At 38.0% G+C, this 18,945-nt stretch overlaps 1 protein-coding gene across 1 annotated transcript in view; it reads right to left on the reverse strand.

The window, feature by feature from the left end:
• Positions 1-18,945, reverse strand: part of TTN (titin) — a 229,028-nt gene that overhangs the window by 47,823 nt on the left and 162,260 nt on the right. Inside the window, exons 242-279 of the mRNA XM_075286035.1 lie at positions 18,363-18,792; positions 17,625-17,933; positions 17,384-17,532; positions 17,170-17,202; positions 16,924-17,053; positions 16,434-16,733; positions 16,009-16,326; positions 15,621-15,917; positions 15,210-15,509; positions 14,798-15,112; positions 14,552-14,700; positions 14,164-14,314; positions 13,705-13,986; positions 13,298-13,600; positions 12,881-13,183; positions 12,511-12,792; positions 12,089-12,388; positions 11,699-12,001; positions 10,850-11,158; positions 10,469-10,750; positions 10,083-10,382; positions 9,698-9,991; positions 6,624-9,590; positions 6,218-6,538; positions 5,844-6,128; positions 5,450-5,749; positions 4,880-5,182; positions 4,491-4,766; positions 4,102-4,401; positions 3,657-3,959; positions 3,251-3,550; positions 2,873-3,160; positions 2,470-2,766; positions 1,827-2,129; positions 1,436-1,741; positions 1,065-1,352; positions 443-733; positions 34-321 (exon numbers count right to left, since the gene is read on the reverse strand). Coding sequence (XP_075142136.1) covers positions 34-321; positions 443-733; positions 1,065-1,352; positions 1,436-1,741; positions 1,827-2,129; positions 2,470-2,766; positions 2,873-3,160; positions 3,251-3,550; positions 3,657-3,959; positions 4,102-4,401; positions 4,491-4,766; positions 4,880-5,182; positions 5,450-5,749; positions 5,844-6,128; positions 6,218-6,538; positions 6,624-9,590; positions 9,698-9,991; positions 10,083-10,382; positions 10,469-10,750; positions 10,850-11,158; positions 11,699-12,001; positions 12,089-12,388; positions 12,511-12,792; positions 12,881-13,183; positions 13,298-13,600; positions 13,705-13,986; positions 14,164-14,314; positions 14,552-14,700; positions 14,798-15,112; positions 15,210-15,509; positions 15,621-15,917; positions 16,009-16,326; positions 16,434-16,733; positions 16,924-17,053; positions 17,170-17,202; positions 17,384-17,532; positions 17,625-17,933; positions 18,363-18,792 — 13,255 coding nt within the window. The remainder of the gene's footprint in view (positions 1-33; positions 322-442; positions 734-1,064; positions 1,353-1,435; positions 1,742-1,826; positions 2,130-2,469; positions 2,767-2,872; positions 3,161-3,250; positions 3,551-3,656; positions 3,960-4,101; positions 4,402-4,490; positions 4,767-4,879; positions 5,183-5,449; positions 5,750-5,843; positions 6,129-6,217; positions 6,539-6,623; positions 9,591-9,697; positions 9,992-10,082; positions 10,383-10,468; positions 10,751-10,849; positions 11,159-11,698; positions 12,002-12,088; positions 12,389-12,510; positions 12,793-12,880; positions 13,184-13,297; positions 13,601-13,704; positions 13,987-14,163; positions 14,315-14,551; positions 14,701-14,797; positions 15,113-15,209; positions 15,510-15,620; positions 15,918-16,008; positions 16,327-16,433; positions 16,734-16,923; positions 17,054-17,169; positions 17,203-17,383; positions 17,533-17,624; positions 17,934-18,362; positions 18,793-18,945) is intronic.

An 18,945-nucleotide genomic window follows, 5' to 3' on the forward strand; every position in this document is an offset into this window, starting at 1 on the left:
TTTTCTTTACAAATTGTGAAAAATGATACATACCAACATCATCTTTAGCCACTATTGAAATTTCACTTGGAGAGCTATAACCAGAATCGTTCTGTGCAGTGACTCTATAGGTATACTCCTTTCCTTCAGTCAAATCCTTTGCTGTGTACTGCAGATTTTTAGATCTCATTAACTCTCTCCACTTGTCATCAGTAGTCAATGTCTCCACCACATATGCAGTAATACGACTTCCTCCATCGCTTATTGGTCTCTTCCATCCAATTGTGGCAGATGACTTGGAGACAGCCAGTGGTTTCAAGTCTATTACTGGTCCAGGTTTTTCTGGAAGAATAATTAAATATTTTATCCATTTGGATATATAGATTACATAGTTTAATTTGCAAATTTGTACACGCAAGATCTATGCTTATATTTATTTATTTGACCAAAGAACATGACTTACCTGAAGCTTTAACGGCATCATGAGTTTCACATGGTTCACCAATGCCATACTCATTTTCAGCCAGCACTCGGAAAAAGTATGCTTTGCCTTCCTCAAGGTTAGAGATCCTAAATGATGTTTTGGGGCAGTCAGTAGACACTGTAGACCAAGATTTTCTTTCAGCATCACGTTTCTCAACAATGTAATTCTTTACTGGGCTGCCACCATCAATAATTGGAGGATCCCATGAAATCATAGCAGAGTCCTTGGAAGACTCTTTAACAATGAGATTGACTGGAGGTCCGGGGGTATCTAAATAATCAAACAATGAATACATTTATTAATATAATGTATGAGATAAGTAAACATAATATATAAACAGACTGCAAAGACCCCAATGAGATTTGTATCAATGTCTGAAATGACAATGTGCTAAAATGTAGGGACAAGCTAGAACTTTGTTATATATAGTGTGACTACGTTCTTAACTAGACTAAAATTTTGAAGAAGGGAAAATTATTGTATTAAAGGACAGTGCCAAAATGTTGTACGATTGCTTAGCGAAAATTGTCCTTCATTCACATTGTAATACATTGCAAATGCCTATTGAATACAAGTATAATGTATTCTATACTCTACTTACCGAGCACTTTGACAACGATGGTGTAAGTCTTCACACCACTGCTATTCTCCAATGTCAGGATGTATTTGCCAGCATCATATTTGTTAACATTTTCACAACGCACGAAAGTGTCATGATCGGTTGTCTTGATATCTAGACCTTGTCTCTCCCGAATGTTTGCATTCAATTTAGCCCATGTAATCTTTGGTGCAGGGCGTCCTCGGACTGGTACATAAAGCCTCATTGTAACACCAGCGCGAAGTACAAGAGCTTTCCTTAAGTCAGCATCAAGCTCTCCTTCTGGGGCAACTGTTAAAACAGTGAAACAAATAAATAGTATTGTAGTATATTCAAAATCAACAATACAAAGGGGATATAAAAGCAAAACTTACTTAGAATATCCTTTGCAAAATGCTTATCCGGAACTTCACTAGGATCACTGTAACCGATTTTGTTCACAGCGGAAACACGGAACTGATATTCTGTCTCTTCAATTAAGCCGGTAACAGTGTATTTGGTGTCTTGAAGGTTTTTAGGCAAGTTGCATCTCACCCAGTTATCTGTGTCTGCTCTTTTAACTTCAACCAGATAACCGATGATGGGGCTTCCACCATCATAAGCTGGCTTGCTCCAGGAGAGGCTGACACTGCTACGAGTTGTATCAACTGCCTTGGGGAAAGCTGGTGGTCCGGGTGGATCTATAAAGAGAGCACATTTAAAAAGTTACTATCTCCACAAAATTAAGAATTTTGGAGGACGATTCTTTATTTTAGGATAGCTTACACTGTGGATCAAAAGCAGTTACTGCCTTTGATGCGTCGCTAGGTTTGCCTGGTCCAGCTTTGTTCAAAGCAGTGACTCTGTACTCATATTCGGTACCCTCTTGTAGTCCAGTGGCTTTCACAGTCCGTTCAATGACAGGCTTTCTGGTTACCTTTGTCCAGTTGAAAGACTTTGTATCACGTTTTTCAAGCAAATATCCAGTAATTGGAGATCTACCATCATCAGCAGGTGCTTTCCAGCTGACGGTCATATGATCCTTTGTTATGTTGCTTATTACAGGTGGATCACATTTTCCAGGCACATCTATAAAGAGAAACACAACGTTATATTTCACTTATAGAAAATGTTAAATGATTATTTTCCATGGCATACCAGTTAGGTTTGTTTCTTTAGGTTTTTACAGTATAGTAAAGTAGTCTTGTACAGAAAAACCTCTTTGAGATGAGCACCCAAAATTGTTTCGGGTGAAGTGGTATCTTAATCTGTTTTCTGATGTTCTAGCTTGAAATTTTTTAATTTTTTAATTTTTTAATTTTCTAAACTACGGTTAGTGGTAAAATAAAAAAATGTGGAAACAATGTATTAGATATATAAGGAGGGTATTAAAATACCAAATAATCCTTCAGAATAGCAACCAGCTTACCATATGGGTTCTTAGCAATCACAGATTCTGTCAAGATAGGATCACCAACACCATATTTGTTCTCAGCAGAAACCCGGAATTGATATTCATGTCCTTCAATCAACTTCTCCACGCTACAGCTGGTAGTCTGGACGTTTGCAGTCACTTGTGCCCAGTTAGGACGGCTGGTTTCACGTTTGTCAATGACATAATTTGTAATATCAGATCCACCGTCTTCAAGTGGAGGCTCCCAGCTAATCATGGCACGGTCAGAATACATATGGTTTATCTTAATAGAAGCAGGAGGACCAGGTTTATCTAAATTAGAAAAATAAAAAGACATGAGATCTGTGTCCCAGAAGATCCACATCTCCATAAATTATTTAAAACACACGATACGACAAACTGGGATCATTGATCTTACCGAGCACTTTCAGCTTGATGGTTGCTGATTTGGAACCACTTGCATTTTCAGCCACAATAGTGTATTCTCCTGTTTCCTTACGGTTAACACTAAACAACTCTAACAGGAAGAGGTTCCTCTTGGATGAAATTTTGATACCCTCTGCAGGCTTTACATCTACTCCATCCTTCTTCCAGCAGACTGTTGGCATGGGCTTACCAAACACTTGAGCATCAAGGCATACATTTGCACCTGCTTTGACTGTGATCAGAGATTTCATCTGTATGCTGAGATCAATCTTTGGTGGAACTGCAAACGAGAATATGAAATTTAATACAGTCTTTGGTACATCATAAAAATACATGTTATTTTTGTTCTGGTTTTACAAAATGTGCATACCATTTTCAGGTTGAACAGTGATTGGATCTGATGGTTCAGATGGCCTGCTAGTATTGATGGCAGTCTTGGCAATTGCCCTGAACTGATATCTCTCATTTTCCTCCAAATCAGTGACTGTATATTCTTCTGTTGGAATTTGAGAAGCAGTAGTGTTGCATTTCACCCACTTTTCACCAGGAAGCTTACAAGCCTCCACTATGTAGCCAATTATTTTACTGCCACCATCATGTTTTGGCCGGGCCCAAACAAGTGAAACTGTACTCCTGGTGATGTCAACAACTTCTGGTTTTCCAGGAGGATCTGCAAATCAACATTGCTTTTAGCCTTTTGTAGTGTTACATTTTATTGAAATGTTTTGAAACTTTTGTAAGATTTACATTTTTTTTTAAATTGACATAATACATACCAACTGGTGTTCTTGCTGTGACATACTCAGTAGGTTTGCTGGGTTTGCTGGATCCAGCTCTGTTTAGAGCAAAGATTCTGAAAGTATACTCTAAGCCTTCAATCATACCAACACATGGATATTCTGTTGTGCGCACCAAAGTATCATTGGCCTTCACCCACAGTAAACTATTTCTTTCCTTGCGTTCTATTGCGTAACCTGTAATGGGGCTTCCACCATCATTGTCAGGTCTATCCCATGCAACGAATATGCAATCTTTGTTGACTTTGGTGACATGAGCATTCTTTGGTTCACTGGGAACATCTGAAATGGTACAAAGAATAATTTTTAAATACAGTTTACCTATCCATATTATTCGATGCTTTACATAAAAATAACATATGCTATGATTTTGGTATATTACCATATTGTTAAGGCAAACTTAATTAGACACATTTGTACATACCGAATGGGAATTTGGCAACCATGCGATCTGATGTAATTGCTTCTGAAACTCCAAAACGGTTCTCAGCACGAACTCTGAAAATATATTCTTGTCCTGGGATGAGTTTTCCAACACGGCAGCTTGTTTTAGTAACTGAAGATACAGCTGTGATCCAGTCTCCTCTGCTTACATCACACTTTTCAACAACATAGTTGGTAATGTTGCTGCCGCCATCTTCAAGAGGCAAATGCCATGAGAGTGTGCAAGCATCGGAATCTATGTCGGTAATCTCAAATGGTGGTTCTGGTGGGCCTGGGATGTCTGCGGAAAGCAAGAGCAAATCGTTTTTACTAACTGGAAATTTCCTCTTTTGGAAAGTGCTGTACGATAGATTTCTAATTTATACATACCCATTACTATTACTCGGACTCTCTGTGTAGCTACACCAGAGCTATTTTCTGCAAACACAGAGTAGAATCCACTGTCTTTCCTTGATACATCCTTTATTAAGAGAACGGTGGAGTTCTGTGCTTTATGTACAGCCAGGCGACTTGATGGCATTACATCTTCTTCTCCTTTCCGCCACTTGGTTGTAGGAACTGGTTTTCCATAGACATGTGCTTCAATTCTAAGTTTTTGTCCTGCTTTGATACTGATTAGTTCAGGCAATAATATCTTAGGTGGCACTGTAATAAAGTAAGTAGATTTATACATAAGCCTAGAAGTTTGAGCAACATAAAATCTAAAATGTCACTGCAAACATTTCTATAGTATATAAAAATATAGTCATTTAACTTACAGAGCTGTTCTTTAATCTCAAATAATCCTTCAGCTTCCCTTGGCAAACCAACACCAACACAGTTTCTTGCAGCAACTCTGAATTTGTATTTTGTGCCTTCTTTGAGCCCAACAACAACAATATTCAGATCCTTCACAACAGAATACTGATTCCAGCTGTGCTCTGGTTGTCCTTCTGCCTGGAAACTAATGACATAACCATCAATCTTGGCTCCTCCATCTCGTAGTGGCGGAAGCCAAGCCAATGTAGCGCTGTTCTTTGTTATTTCTGTAACGTCAAGTTTCTTTGGTGGATCAGGTTCACCTATTGAAAAGAATACAAACAAAAAAAATTCAATATTGGGTTGTCTACAAATAAATCAATGTCAATTTTAGGATTTTGGGATTTGTTGCATGAATATCAAAATATGGTTTAAGCTGATAGGCAAAGTGTTAAATGTGTGTAAAGGTTTGTTATTAAAGCTATATTCATTAAAACTAAAATGTATTAGGATCACCAATGTGCACAACGATATCATTTCTCTGCACCGTCATTATGTAAAAGTTATACAGTATATGATACAATACTTACTTATAGGATCTGTTGCAAGTACAGTCTTAGGTGTGTCTCTTGGAACACCAGATCCATATTCATTGACAGCAGTAACTCTGAAGAAGTATTCGGTTCCTGGTACAAGATTGGCAACTTTGAAACTAGTTTTCTTCCAGTCTGCCACCACTGTTGCCCATGTCTTCCTGTCTACTTCTCGCTTCTCTAAGATATAATGAGTTACTGGACTTCCACCATCATTTTCAGGAGGTACCCATGAAATCTGGCATGACATTTTTGTAACATCAGAAATGGTAAAGTCTGCCACAGGTCCCGGAGTATCTATACAAAAAAATCAAATTCTATTAACATCTTCAAAACTGGAGAACACAACACTCAATATCGCTTTTGTTTTTTTTCATTTTCTTTAACTTACCAAGTACTCTCACGTTGACAAACACTGCCTTTTCTCCAGCTGTATTCACAAGTGACAATGAATATTTGCCGGAATCATCACGAGTGGAGTTGGGAATAACTAGGAAGGCCATAGTATCAAGAAGGTCAACCTGTCCTTTTCTGACAACATTATCAATACCCATTCTTCTCCATGTGACTTTAGGTGCTGGTCTTCCTCTTACTATGGCAAAGAGTCGGATAGGACATCCTGCTCTTACAGTGACCAGTTTCCTCATGCTTGCATCCAATTCAATCTCAGGAGATTCTGAAAACAAATATTTAAGAAAAACATTAGATTGCTGAAATAAACATTCTTAACTTGACAGGTCTTCTACACTATAAAGGAAAACTTACCCAAAATTTCTTTAGGTGAAACGGCTTCTTTCAGTTCAGCTGGTCTTCCAATGCCAACCTGGTTCTGTGCTGAAACTCTAAACTCATATTCCTGTTTTTCATCAAGACTTGTCACATTAAACTGTGTGTGAATAAGCTGTGCAGCAACATTGCATCTCTTCCAGCCTGCCTCTGCATCCTTAGTTTCAGTTTTAGGTCTCATTTCTACAACATATCCAATTATTGGAGCACCACCATCATAGACAGGTTTTCCCCATCCTAGAGTAATTGAGGTCCTTGTGCTATCAGCCACCTTCAGATTTGTAGGTGGACCAGGAGGTTCTGCAGAGAAATGACAATTAGTAAACAACATGTAGCATACAGAAAGTATAAGAATATAATACATTCAAAGAATTATATGAATTACCTATCGGGTCTTTGGCAATCACAGGTCTTGATGGTCCACTTGGATCTCCTAGACCGATTTCATTTTCAGCTTTAACACGGAACTGGTATTCATGTCCTGGGATAAGATTTGTGACTTTAAGACGCCTTTCTGGTATTGGTGATTTGGTTACTGCAACCCATCTTGTTGATCGTTTTTCTTTTTTCTCAAGAATGTATCCAGTGACTGACTTGCCGCCATCAAATTCTGGTGGATTCCATACCACAGTCATTTCTTCCTTGCTTACTTTAGTGACTTCTGGAGGCTCTGGAGGTCCAGGTCTACTATATCGTGTTTTAGCAACCACAGGTTTGGTTTCAGTTGGTGGGCCAGTACCCATTTTATTCTCTGCACGAACTCTGAAGATGTATTCATTTCCTTCTATGAGACGAGTTACTTGTGCATGAGTTAGGATCACAGATGAAGAGTATGTTGACCATACCATGCGCCTGGTTTCACATTTCTCTATAATATAGTTTTGTATCTCACATCCACCATCATCTTCTGGTACGTCCCAACTGAGTGTGCATCTGTCATTAGATACATCTGAAATTTTCAGATTCTGTATTGGTCCAGGTACATCAAGAACGTTAACAGTTGCATGTGCAGTAAAACTTCCAGCAGGATTTGTGGCTGTGACCACAAATTTACCACTATCAGACCTCTTAGATTTGTCCAGAATAAATTTAGTGTAATCGGATCCATTGTCTATTTTCAACCTAGGTGATTTTGCTACATCGGTTGTATCTTTATCTTTTGCCCATGCTATTTCTGGCTGTGGTTTGCCTCTTACTCCAGCTTCAATTCTGATTGTTTCTCCAGCTTTCACAACTAGTACTCCAGTCAATTTCAAGTCTAGTGCAGGTTTTAGAAGTTCCTCTTTTACTAAGACCTCACTTGTCTTAACCCAGTTACTTTCACCTCCTTCATTCTTGGTCTGAACTCTAAATTGGTATAGCTGATTTTCTTGGCATCTGTCTATAAGGAAGCTTGTTTCTTTGATGCTGCCTTTATGTACTCTCTCCCATTCATCTGAATCTTTTGGTTTTCTTTCAACATGGTATGATAGGTTGGGGCTTCCGCCATCATAATCAGGCCGTCTCCATTTTAGGTAGACAAATGTTTTTCCTACTTCAGCAATATGAAGGTTCTCTGGCTCTCCAGGCTTTTCAACTGGATTAATAGCCAGGATTGGTGTCTTGGTTTCAGTAACTGGACCAGGTCCAACTTTGTTTTCTGCGCAGACTCTGAAGAAATATTCATGATTTTCTATAAGAGTTGCTTTAATCAATCTCTTTGTAAGTTCAGAGGAAATTACATACCATCCTCTTTGATTTGGTTCACGATATTCAACAATGTAGTTTGTTATTTCTGAACCACCATTATCCTGTGGGTTTTCCCAAGAAACAACGCAAGAATCTTTAGTTACGTAGCCTATCTTAAGATTTTGACAAGGTCCAGGTCTGTCTAGAACATTGACAATGACCGCACCCTGTGCTTGACCACTGCTGTTCTTGGCCACAATTTGGTATTTTCCATGGTCGGCTCTTGTTGCTGATTTTATGTGCAAACCAACTGGTGGGAAGTCTTGAGTGATTTCAGTTCTGTTGTCTTTGGCTACTAGTCTTCCATCCTTTGACCATGTAATGTCTGGGTCTGGCCTGCCTTTAACACGGGCAGTAATATTGATAGTTTGGCCAACCCTTACAGTTAGCAGGTCACGACATGTCAAATCCAGATCAACCTCTGGTGGGTGAAGAATATCCTTTGCAATAACAGATTCTGGAAGTTCTCTAGGTTCACCTTCTCCAACGATATTTGCTGCTTTAATACGGAATCTGTACTCGTTTCCTTCAATAAGACCTGGTACTCTGAAAGCACATTGCCTAATGAGGTCATCAGTGTTAATTCTGCTCCACTGAGCTGATCCTGATTTTTGACATTCAACAACATATCCTATTATTGGACTACCACCATCTCTGGTGGGCTTTGTCCATACTAAATCAGCGGTCTCTCTGCTCTTGTCTTTAAGTTTGGGATTTATTGGTGGGCCTGGTGGTGATATTGGACGTGAAGCTTTTATTGGATCAGATACTGGTGATGGTTTACTGAGTCCAGCAATGTTCTCAGCAAATACTCTGAATTCATAGGTGTTGCCTTCATATAGCCCAGTGGCACGGTATCTAAGATCAAGCACTGGTGTCTTGTTTACTCTTACCCATTTACCAGAAATTTCTCTTCTTTCAACAATATAGCCACTGATTGGACTGCCGCCATCAGATTTGGGAATTGTCCATTGGACAGTTGCAGCATTCTCAGTTATATCTGACACCACTGGCTTTCCAGGTGGTGATGGTGGATCAAACATATGCTTAGCAACAGTTGGTTGAGATTCTAAAGGTTTACCAATACCCATTTTGTTTTCAGCACTGACACGGAAAGTATACTCATAACCTTTCTGGAGTCTTGGAACTTTAGCCTTAGTTTGAGTACTTCCACTGCTCACTATTCCCCAAGTTTGCTTCTTGCCTTCACACTTCTCTACAATGTAGTTCATTACAGGAGTGCCTCCATCATCCCTTGGTGGCCTCCAGGAGATCACCATATGTTCTGGTGTAACTTCCAGGATATTTATTGGACCTGTTGGTGGTCCAGGAACATCCAAAACTGTGAGATGCAAAGCAACTGTCTTGCTTCCAGCAATATTTGATACTGTCAGTTGATATTCTCCAGTATCCTTTCTTGTGCAATTTTTGATTGTAAGCACAGTTGAAAAGTTGTCAGTATCAATTTTGTAGTTCCCTTCTGATTTTATTTCAGTGCTGTCAGTCACCCACTTAGGAGTTGGAACAGGGATGCCTCTCATAATTGCAGGGAATCTTACAGTTGTACCTGCTTTAACTACAAGCCCTTCAATTAATTTAACATCAACTTCGATGCTTGGTGCAGCTAAAAAGAGAAACAAAAAGAGAAACATTTAGCTCATGAAAATGCAAAGTATTGATAATGACTGTGATAAATATTATTATTATTATTATTATTATTATTATTATTACCTATTTTTTCTTGGCACTCAATAGGTACAGTTACATCTGGACGACTGAGGCCAGCGACGTTCTGAGCTCTTACACGGAATTTGTAGATCTTTCCATGCTTCAGCCCTGTGACAACGCATTCTGGTATGCTAACAGTCTTAAAGTTGGTCCAGTCTTCTGCACCATCTTCTTGATAATCTACTACAAAACCAGTGATTTCAGCACCTCCATCACGATCTGGATAGTTCCAAGCAAGGGAGACTTCTGTTTTGTCTACATCTACATGATGCAGGTTCTTTGGTGGTCCAGGAGGATCTGTGCAGATCATAAATATGCAAGTTATAATATGCAGATGCCGATATGAAAAAAAATCACATTCAGCTTAGAGATTGTATACTATACTTACAAATTGGATCAATAGCCTTTATTGGTTTAGGTGATTCAACAAAAGGACCACGGCCAAACTGGTTCTCAGCAGCAACTCGGAACATATATTGTGAGCCTTCCATAAGATGTTTAGCCATAATGCTGTGCTTTTTAGATGTAGTAGACATAGGTATCCAGCGAGGGTTAGCAACGTCACGCTTCTCAACTATATAATTGCTAATGACTGCGCCACCATTGTCCTCTGGCTCTTTCCAGGTAAGATAGCATGAATCTTTTCTGATTTCACTGATTTCTAGATTCCTTGGTGGTCCAGGTTTATCTAAATTAAGAACATTTTACCATTATTCTTTATTGTTTTTTTTAATGGAAATACACAGGAGCAAAAACTAAATGCGTGCATCTTACCAAGAACAGAAACTTTAACGTCAACAGTCTTAGTGCCAGCTTCATTTTCCACAGTCAAAGAATAGATTCCTGCATCTTCTTTGACAGAGTTACGGATTTCAAGCTTGCTTCCAACTTGTGTGACCACAATATCTGCTTTCACAGGGACTTCTTTGCCATCCTTCTTCCAGCTTACTTTGGGGAATGGTATTCCTTTGATTACAGCACTGAGTGTAATAGTGTTTCCAGCCTTGACCAGTTGTTCTCGTGCCATGTTTGCATCAAGTAATAGCTCAGGTGGTTCTGAATGAGAAAAAAAGCAACGAAAGAGAAATTTGTCGATATTGTTCACAATGATGATATCCTAAATATCTATACTTAAATTTACTATAATAAACTCACCAAGCCTGTCTTTAGCTTGAACTGGGTCCCGGACATAAGCAGGCTCAGATTCACCAGCAGAATTTACTGCCATTATTCTAAACTTGTATGTTTCACCTTCTGTGAGTCCAACTACTTTGTGATTGGTTTCAGGACAACCATCAGCGGCATGATTAGATTTCTTCCATTCTTCATCACCAACCTTTTGGTATTCTATGAGGTAGCCAATTATCTTTCCTCCACCATCATGTCTTGGTGGGTGCCAGGACAAATCAACAGAATTCTTGGTTTTGTCAACTGCTTCTGGGTTTACTGGTGGGCTTGGTTTGACTGGAAAAAAAAAACAGAATTAGGACACTTATTTAATTATCTGAATTAATATGTTATAAAAACTAAACATTTCTAAAGATATATTTCTTCTTTCTCATTACCTCTATGCCTTCACATGGTGTAACTCTTTATATAACACTCTGGCACATATCTACTGTTGTGGTTACACCTAGTCATAGTGCAAGTTTGGCATAATGTTAATCATTTTTCACATTCTGGCACGTCTACTTTGGGCTATAATTTTTCAGTCTTGATATACGTGTTTGGCTTCTCAGAGAATTGAGTTGGGCTTAGAAGTATCAAGATGCTTAAAAAAGTGCCAAAATTCTGTCTCAAAGTAAGCCAACTAAAAGGTGTTAGGCACTTAGACTAGATAGTCTAAAGACTTAAAATAAGCATTAGATTTTCAGACTACCTAAGTTTACACATTCATTAGTAAACATAGGGTCTATTTGTGTATGGTTTTCAAATAAACTATATTTTAAGGGGTAAAAATCTGTTTATTATAGCAATATTTAATGCAATGCAAAGTGCACATACCTATTGGGTCATTGGCAAACACTGGTTTGGATGGTGGACTTGGGTCACCTACACCAACTTCATTTTCAGCAGATACTCTAAATTCATATTCACATCCCTCAAGCAGATCTGTTACTCTGTATTGTGTATCTGGATAAATTGGTTCTCTTGAGACTTTGGTCCATCTGTTGGACATGGTTTCCTTCTTCTCTACAATATAGGCAAAGATGGGTTTTCCGCCATCGCGTGGTCTATTCCACAAGACCAATGCAGAATCCTTTGTTACTTCCTTAACAATGGGTTGTTCAGGTGCCTCTGGAACTCCTGAAATAGAATAAAAATCTCGTTTAGCAATGTTCTTGGTAGAATTATGTAGAGTTATGAGCTTTACAATGTGAAAAGGTCACTTACTGTAGCGGTCTTTGGCCTTCATTTCATCAGATATCAGAGGATCGCTAATGCCATACATATTTTCAGCAAAAATTCGTAATGTGTATTCCCGTCCTTCAAGAAGTTTAGGGATTTTGCAGGTTCTTTTGGTAGTTGCTGATGTTACTGGCATCCAGAGGTCTCTGTGGCTGTCTTTCTTTTCAACAATATAATTAGTTATTGCGCTACCACCATCATCGAGAGGAGGTTTCCATGAGATAACCATATGATCTTTGTGCACTTCATCAAATATCACAGGACCAACTGGTGGCTGTGGTCGATCTATTTAAAGTAAACAGAGAATTACATAGAATGTAATTTTCTATATGAGATAGATAGAAAGATAGATAGATAGATAGATAAATAGATAAATAGATAAATAGATAAGATAAGAAGCTACTTACCAACTACAACTACTTCACAAAGTCCCTTTCTTGATCCAGTGCTGTTTTCAACAGCCACACAGTATTTTCCAGAATCTTCTCTGACAGACTTAAGTATGCCCAGACACAAAGTTGTTGGTGTAGTCTGAATCTTTATACGATCATCTTCCTTAGCAGTTACACCATCTTTAAACCAGGTAACCTTTGGTGCTGGTTTTCCTGTGTACCGGCCAGTCATAGCAAAAGCTTCTCCCACTCGTACAATCAATCTATCCCGGAAGTCAAGCTCAATTGTTGGAGGTGCTGTAGGAAAAAGTCAACAGCAATATTAAAATAGTGGAAACACTTCAATGATTTCAGCAAGGTGAAATAATCAATACAAAATGCATACCTAATTCATCTTTACAAGTAATTGGTTTTGTGGGGAATGAAGGCTTTCCTTGTCCGACAACATTGACAGCACTGACACGGTATTCATATGTATCACCCTCTTTCAACCCCTCGTGGGTATATTTCCTATTTAAGAGTTTTTCTTTTGTGACTTTAGTGTATTTGTCTTTTCCAATGAGTCGGCTTTCTAAGACATACATTGTAATGTCTGATCCTCCATTGTATTTTGGTGGATTCCAGCTCAAACTTATTGAATCTTTTGTAACTGCTGTTACTTGTAGATCCTCAGGGCGTTCAGGTACAGCTGTAAGGAAGAAGATGTGGCATTTAGATCTTAGAAAGTAGCTTAGAATTGATCATTAAGAAAGATGAGATATATTAATTGAGAAATGAGCAGAATAATGATCTATTAACTTACATATTGGTTCTCTTATCACTATCTCCCTAGGAGTCTCCACAAATGGACCCATTCCAATGCAATTCTCAGCTGCAATACGGAAGAAATATGCCACTCCTTCAATGAGCCCTTGGACTGTTGCATTTTGTCTAGTCACAGTATAGGTCACCGGAGTCCACCCTCTGCGATCTGCTTCACGTTTTTCAATTATATAATTAGTAATTGCTGAGCCACCATCATCTTCAGGTGAGAACCAGGTCAGTTTGCATGAATCAATTGTTAGATTTTCAGTCTGGAATGGTTGACTTACAGGACCAGGCACGTCTGAGAATAAGAAAAAAAACAATTTAGCATATGTACTATTTCCAATATATACTATTATACACTTGTATTGCACAACTTGGATATAGATGAAATGTTTTTATTACCTAGAACGTCAACAATAATGGTCTTCCTTCTTTCACCTCCAGCATTTTTGGCAACTAAAGTATAAATTCCTTGATGGTTTCTCTGGCATTTCTTAATAACCAGAGATGAACTTATGGCTGTTGTCTCAATGGTGGCTTCAGGTGGTAAGGCTTTGTCATCTCTGCTCCAAGAAATTTCAGGTGCTGGCTTTCCAGAAACATAAGCTATAATTCGGATAACGCCACCAGCATGGACAACAATTCTCTCTTTAACACTGGCATCCAGCTGAATGTCAGGTAACACTGTAATGTAAAAAAAAAAAAAAAAAAAAATTATAGTATTTCTATATTTCACCAAACATTTAGAAGAAAATAAGCTGGGCAATATAATATGGTATTTATTTAATATACTGTTGTAATTTCTAATAAATAAACACAACCAATGACATCTAGAAAAAGCCAAGGCTTTAGCATATATACCTGTTCTATCCTTGGCTTCAATAACATCAGTGACGTCGCCAGGTTCTCCGACTCCAGCAGCATTGACAGCTCTTACTCTAAACCTGTAGAAGCTGCCTTCTTTGAGGCCAGATACCACAAATTTGGTGCCTCTGACTTCTTTATCTTTGGCCTGCAGAGGAAATTTCTAATTAGCAATGCTGAGCCGACGGCCTAAATAAGTCTTAATATAAATTTAATTTATCTTATTATTTATCTTTATATGACTCCAAATGAAAAAGGAAGTAAAGGTAAACTAATTATTATTGATTTTTACAACCAAGATTTATTGAATTAAATTCAATTTATTAAGGTATTAGAAAAAAATTGTTTTATTATAATTACTATTGTGTTAAAGACTTGTACAAACCTTTTCCCATTCCTCTTTTCCTTCCTCTTTGTATTCCACAAAGTATCCAGTGATTGGTGAACCTCCATCTTTAGATGGTGGAACCCATTCCAGATCAGCTGTAGACCTAGTCCAGTCTGTAACCTTTGGAATTGGTGGTCCAGGTGGAGCTAAGGATGATAATATTATAGGTAAAATACCCAATAAATATACATTTTGGTTTCATTGTTTAGTATAGATATGTATGTCGTAATTTATTGTACTTACAAATAGGATCTCTGCAAGTAACAGGATCGGATGGCTGACTTGGAGGCCCAACACCAGCTGCATTAATAGCAAGTACTCTAAACTGATAGTCACACCCTTCAATGAGACCTGTAACCTTGTGAGAAACACCAAGTGGTGCAATTTTGATGGGGTCACGGTTAACTCTCTTCCATCTCTTTCCAGTGGTTTCTTTAACTTCCAGCCAGTAACCTGTCACTGGTGATCCACCATCATATTCTGGCTCTTCCCAGTTAACAGTCATAGAATCTCTTGTAACACTACTGACTGTAGGTTTATCACATTGTCCAGGAACAGCTGCAGAAACGCACAAAATATGTTATTATTACTTTTTTTTCTAATAATAACATCAATTCAGTAATTATTTTAGATGATCCACAGACACAAAACTTACAGAATAGATTCCTTGCTGTTTCAGGTTCACTATCAAGTGGCAGACCAACACCATACTTATTCTGAGCCATAATACGGAACACATATTCATGACCTTCAACCAGTTTTGGTATGGTGTAAATACATTCTTTAACATCTTTAGTAACTGGAGCCCATATTTTCCTGTTAGCTTCTCTCTTCTCAATGACATAGTTTGTAATTTTAGAGCCTCCGTCATCTTTTGGAGGTAACCAAGCCAAAGTCATATTTTCAGATGTAATTGATTCAAATTTGATGGGTCCTTCTGGTGGTCCAGGACGTCCTATGTAAAGTTAAAGAAAAAAGTAGTTTTACTCACTCGCGTAAATAATAGACAGCTAATAATTAATAGATTTTATATGATACTAATAGAATTAGTCAAAAATATAATTACCCAGGACATTCAATCTCATTTCCTTTACATCAGTTCCCAAGTTGTTTTCTGCTGTTATAGTATATAAAGCAGTATCCTTTCTACGAGACTGGTGGATCAGCAAAGTGCAGTCATCTTCACCAACAACTTTGTTAACATGTTGATCATACTGAACTGGTGTTTTATCATCAGGCTTGTTTGGAGGTGCTTTAAACCATTTCAAAGTTGGGAAAGGAACACCCTTTATCTTTGCAATAATGTTGATATCTGTTCCTTCTTCCGCCTCCAAGAATTCTCTGAGCTCAATAGATGGTGGGCCTAAATAAAAAGTTAAATCAAAATAATCAAAATATGATATGAAGTTATATAACTAGAACAATGAACCTTTTGGTGTAAATAGTCTACTTACAAGTCTGGTCTTTCACGACAAGAGGGCCAACAGTTGCAGATGGCTTGCTTTGTCCAGCCTCATTTACAGCCCTGACACGGAATTCATATTCAGCTCCTTCCTTTAGGTCTTCAACAGTAAATTTAGTTTCTTCTACATCCCGTTTATTACATTGTTTCCAGGTTTCTTTGCCTTCTCCAGTTGGATCCCAGAGTAAGCGCTCAATTATGTAATGAGTCACGGGTGCACCGCCATCATTCTTTGGTGGTTTCCATGTCAATGCTACTGAATTCTTTGTCACCAGACCAGCTTTAAGTCTTGTAGGTGGTTCAGGTGGATCTTTAAAGAAAGAAAACAAATTGTTAAAATATATTATTGGTAAAGTTGTATTTGAAATGTAATAACTTGGCAGTTTTAACATTTTGGTGTTGGTGCTTTTGACTTACGTATTGGGTCTCTTGCCCTTGTCCTTTGAATGGTTGCAACAGGAGGTCCAGTGCCAAATCTATTTTCTGCTGTTACTCTGAAGAAGTATTCTTGACCATCAATGAGATCTGGTACAGTATATGAAGTTCCTGCACAGTCTGTAGTCACCCTGCTCCATGATTTGCCTTCAACAGTCCTCTTTTCAATAATGTAGTTCTTAATCCTATCTCCTCCATCATTATCTGGGGCTTTCCATGTAAGTTTAGCAGTAGATCTTGTAACATCACTAACTTTGAGGTCCTTTGGTGGCCCTGGAGCATCTGTAATTCAAAATATACAATTTATGTTAAAAGTAATACATACCTTCATAAGTAAAGATTATTTCAACAGTGCCATGTTCATGTGGCAACCAACAGGATTTCAGTTTTAGTGCAGATTTAAGTGGACTCTCCGAACGGAATACCGAACGAAGATGTGAACCAGGCCTTACATCTTGAATATATATCTTACCCAGGACATTCACTCTAACATTGGCTGTTTTCTGTCCAGCTTTATTCTTTGCTGTGATACTATATTTTCCAGAGTGTCCTCTGTTGGCTTGAGCAATGATGACAACGGAAGTAGTGTCAGTTGCCTCAACCTGCAGAAAATTTAGAATATTTTGTTAGGGTATATAGCATTTAATATCTTTGTATAAATCTAATTATGGTTCCAAATAATGTAATGTGAAATAGAAAAAAAATAATATTCACATACCTGTGAATCCACTGGAATATTGTGTACTTGATCCTAAAATTGTACAAATGATAAAGAACAATAACAGTTAGCGCTGAGAGAAACATAAAGCTAAAAAATTTTCAATTTATTTTTTACAGATATCATGATCTTAAAGGTCATTTATTTTACACAGAATAAAACATCAATTGAAGCCACATATATGTCGTTAAAACAATTATTTGCAGGATTTTACCTTTATCTCTTTCTTAGCTGCTCCGTCAAACTCCCATGATGTTTTGGGTACAGGGCGACCACTAATCACGGCTGAGATCTTGATTGTGGACCCAGCACGAACATTCAAGTAGTCTTGTGCTTTTAAGTCAATTGAGACATCAGGCTCCTCTGCAAGAAATTTATTAGGTAAGTTGTTACTTTTAATCTTGGAGATCGCAAAAAGTGATTGGCTAAATTAACAATATGTAGTTGCGTCTTACCTTGGATTTCTTTTACTGGTATCTCTCCTGTTGCAAGGCTTGGTTCAGATTCACCAGCAGCATTAACTGCCTTAACTCTAAATCTGTATTTCTTGAGTTCTTGAAGATTTGGTACGACACACTCACAAGTAGGGAACAATTTGTCAGGTTCGTTGACCTTTTTCCAGTCTGAACTGCCTTCTTCCTGCATTTCAACAAGGTAGCCCTTAATTGGACTGCCACCATCTTTATCTGGTTTCTTCCAGGCAAGAGAAACGCTTGACTTGGTTTTATCCTTGACATCGGGGCATGATGGTGGACCGGGGACATCTGTGGAAATAGGCAAATGTTTAATAAATTTCCATATTTATATGTGTGTCTCTGCTTTACAACAATACTTTGCCTGGTTTTAGTAAATGGATTTTTTTTTAGATCTCATTTCATTTATAAGCTTGTATTGAAATTCATAGAAGGGTGACCCCATATTTGTTATGTTTAGCATCTCTGGATACAGAGACAACGTCATCAGAAATACAGACCACCATACTGCCTGCCGTACATGACATACTGTTTAATCTAAAGTACTTAATAATGATACTGGAAATTGAGTTATTATGCTAGATCTGTCCTTTCCATTGGGTCCACCATTAAGGCTTATCATATTTCCATATTGATTTTATCATAAAGCAAATCTCATGATGTACTCTACATTACAATAAAATCTCTCACTAGCATTGTATTTCTGCAGCTTGTACTTACAGATTGGATCTACAGCCTTAGCAGGATCTGATGGTTCACTGGGAGGGCCAACTCCAGCAGCATTAATAGCCATAACCCGGAACTGGTATTCCACTCCTTCAATCAAACGCAACACATTGAATTCCAGGCCCTTCACAGCAGGTTTTGTGACTGGAGCTCTGTTCACACGACCCCAGTATACGCCACCAACTTCTCTCTTCTCAAGCCAATAGCCTGTAATCGGAGATCCACCATTGTCAAGTGGAGGTTCCCAGGACACCAACATTGAGGATCTTGTGCAGTCAGAAACTTTGGGTTTTTTAGGAGCACCAGGAAGACCAAACGGATCCTTTATTACAACCTTGTCTGACAAACAGTCATCACTAATTCCATATTTATTAACTGCTCTGACTCTGAATTGATATTCTCCATTTGTTGTAAGTTTCCAGATCTAAAAGAAACAATAAAATGTATATTTAGTGATGTGCATATTGAGTAACTCTAAATAGAAAACTAGGGTCAAGTAATGTAAATTAGTTGTGTGAAGATATATACATTTAATGAATAAAGCCCAATTGATTTTTGTTACAAAGTACTGCATATT

This window comes from Leptodactylus fuscus, chromosome 8, assembly GCF_031893055.1.
Source record: "Leptodactylus fuscus isolate aLepFus1 chromosome 8, aLepFus1.hap2, whole genome shotgun sequence".
NCBI lineage: Eukaryota > Metazoa > Chordata > Amphibia > Anura > Leptodactylidae > Leptodactylus > Leptodactylus fuscus.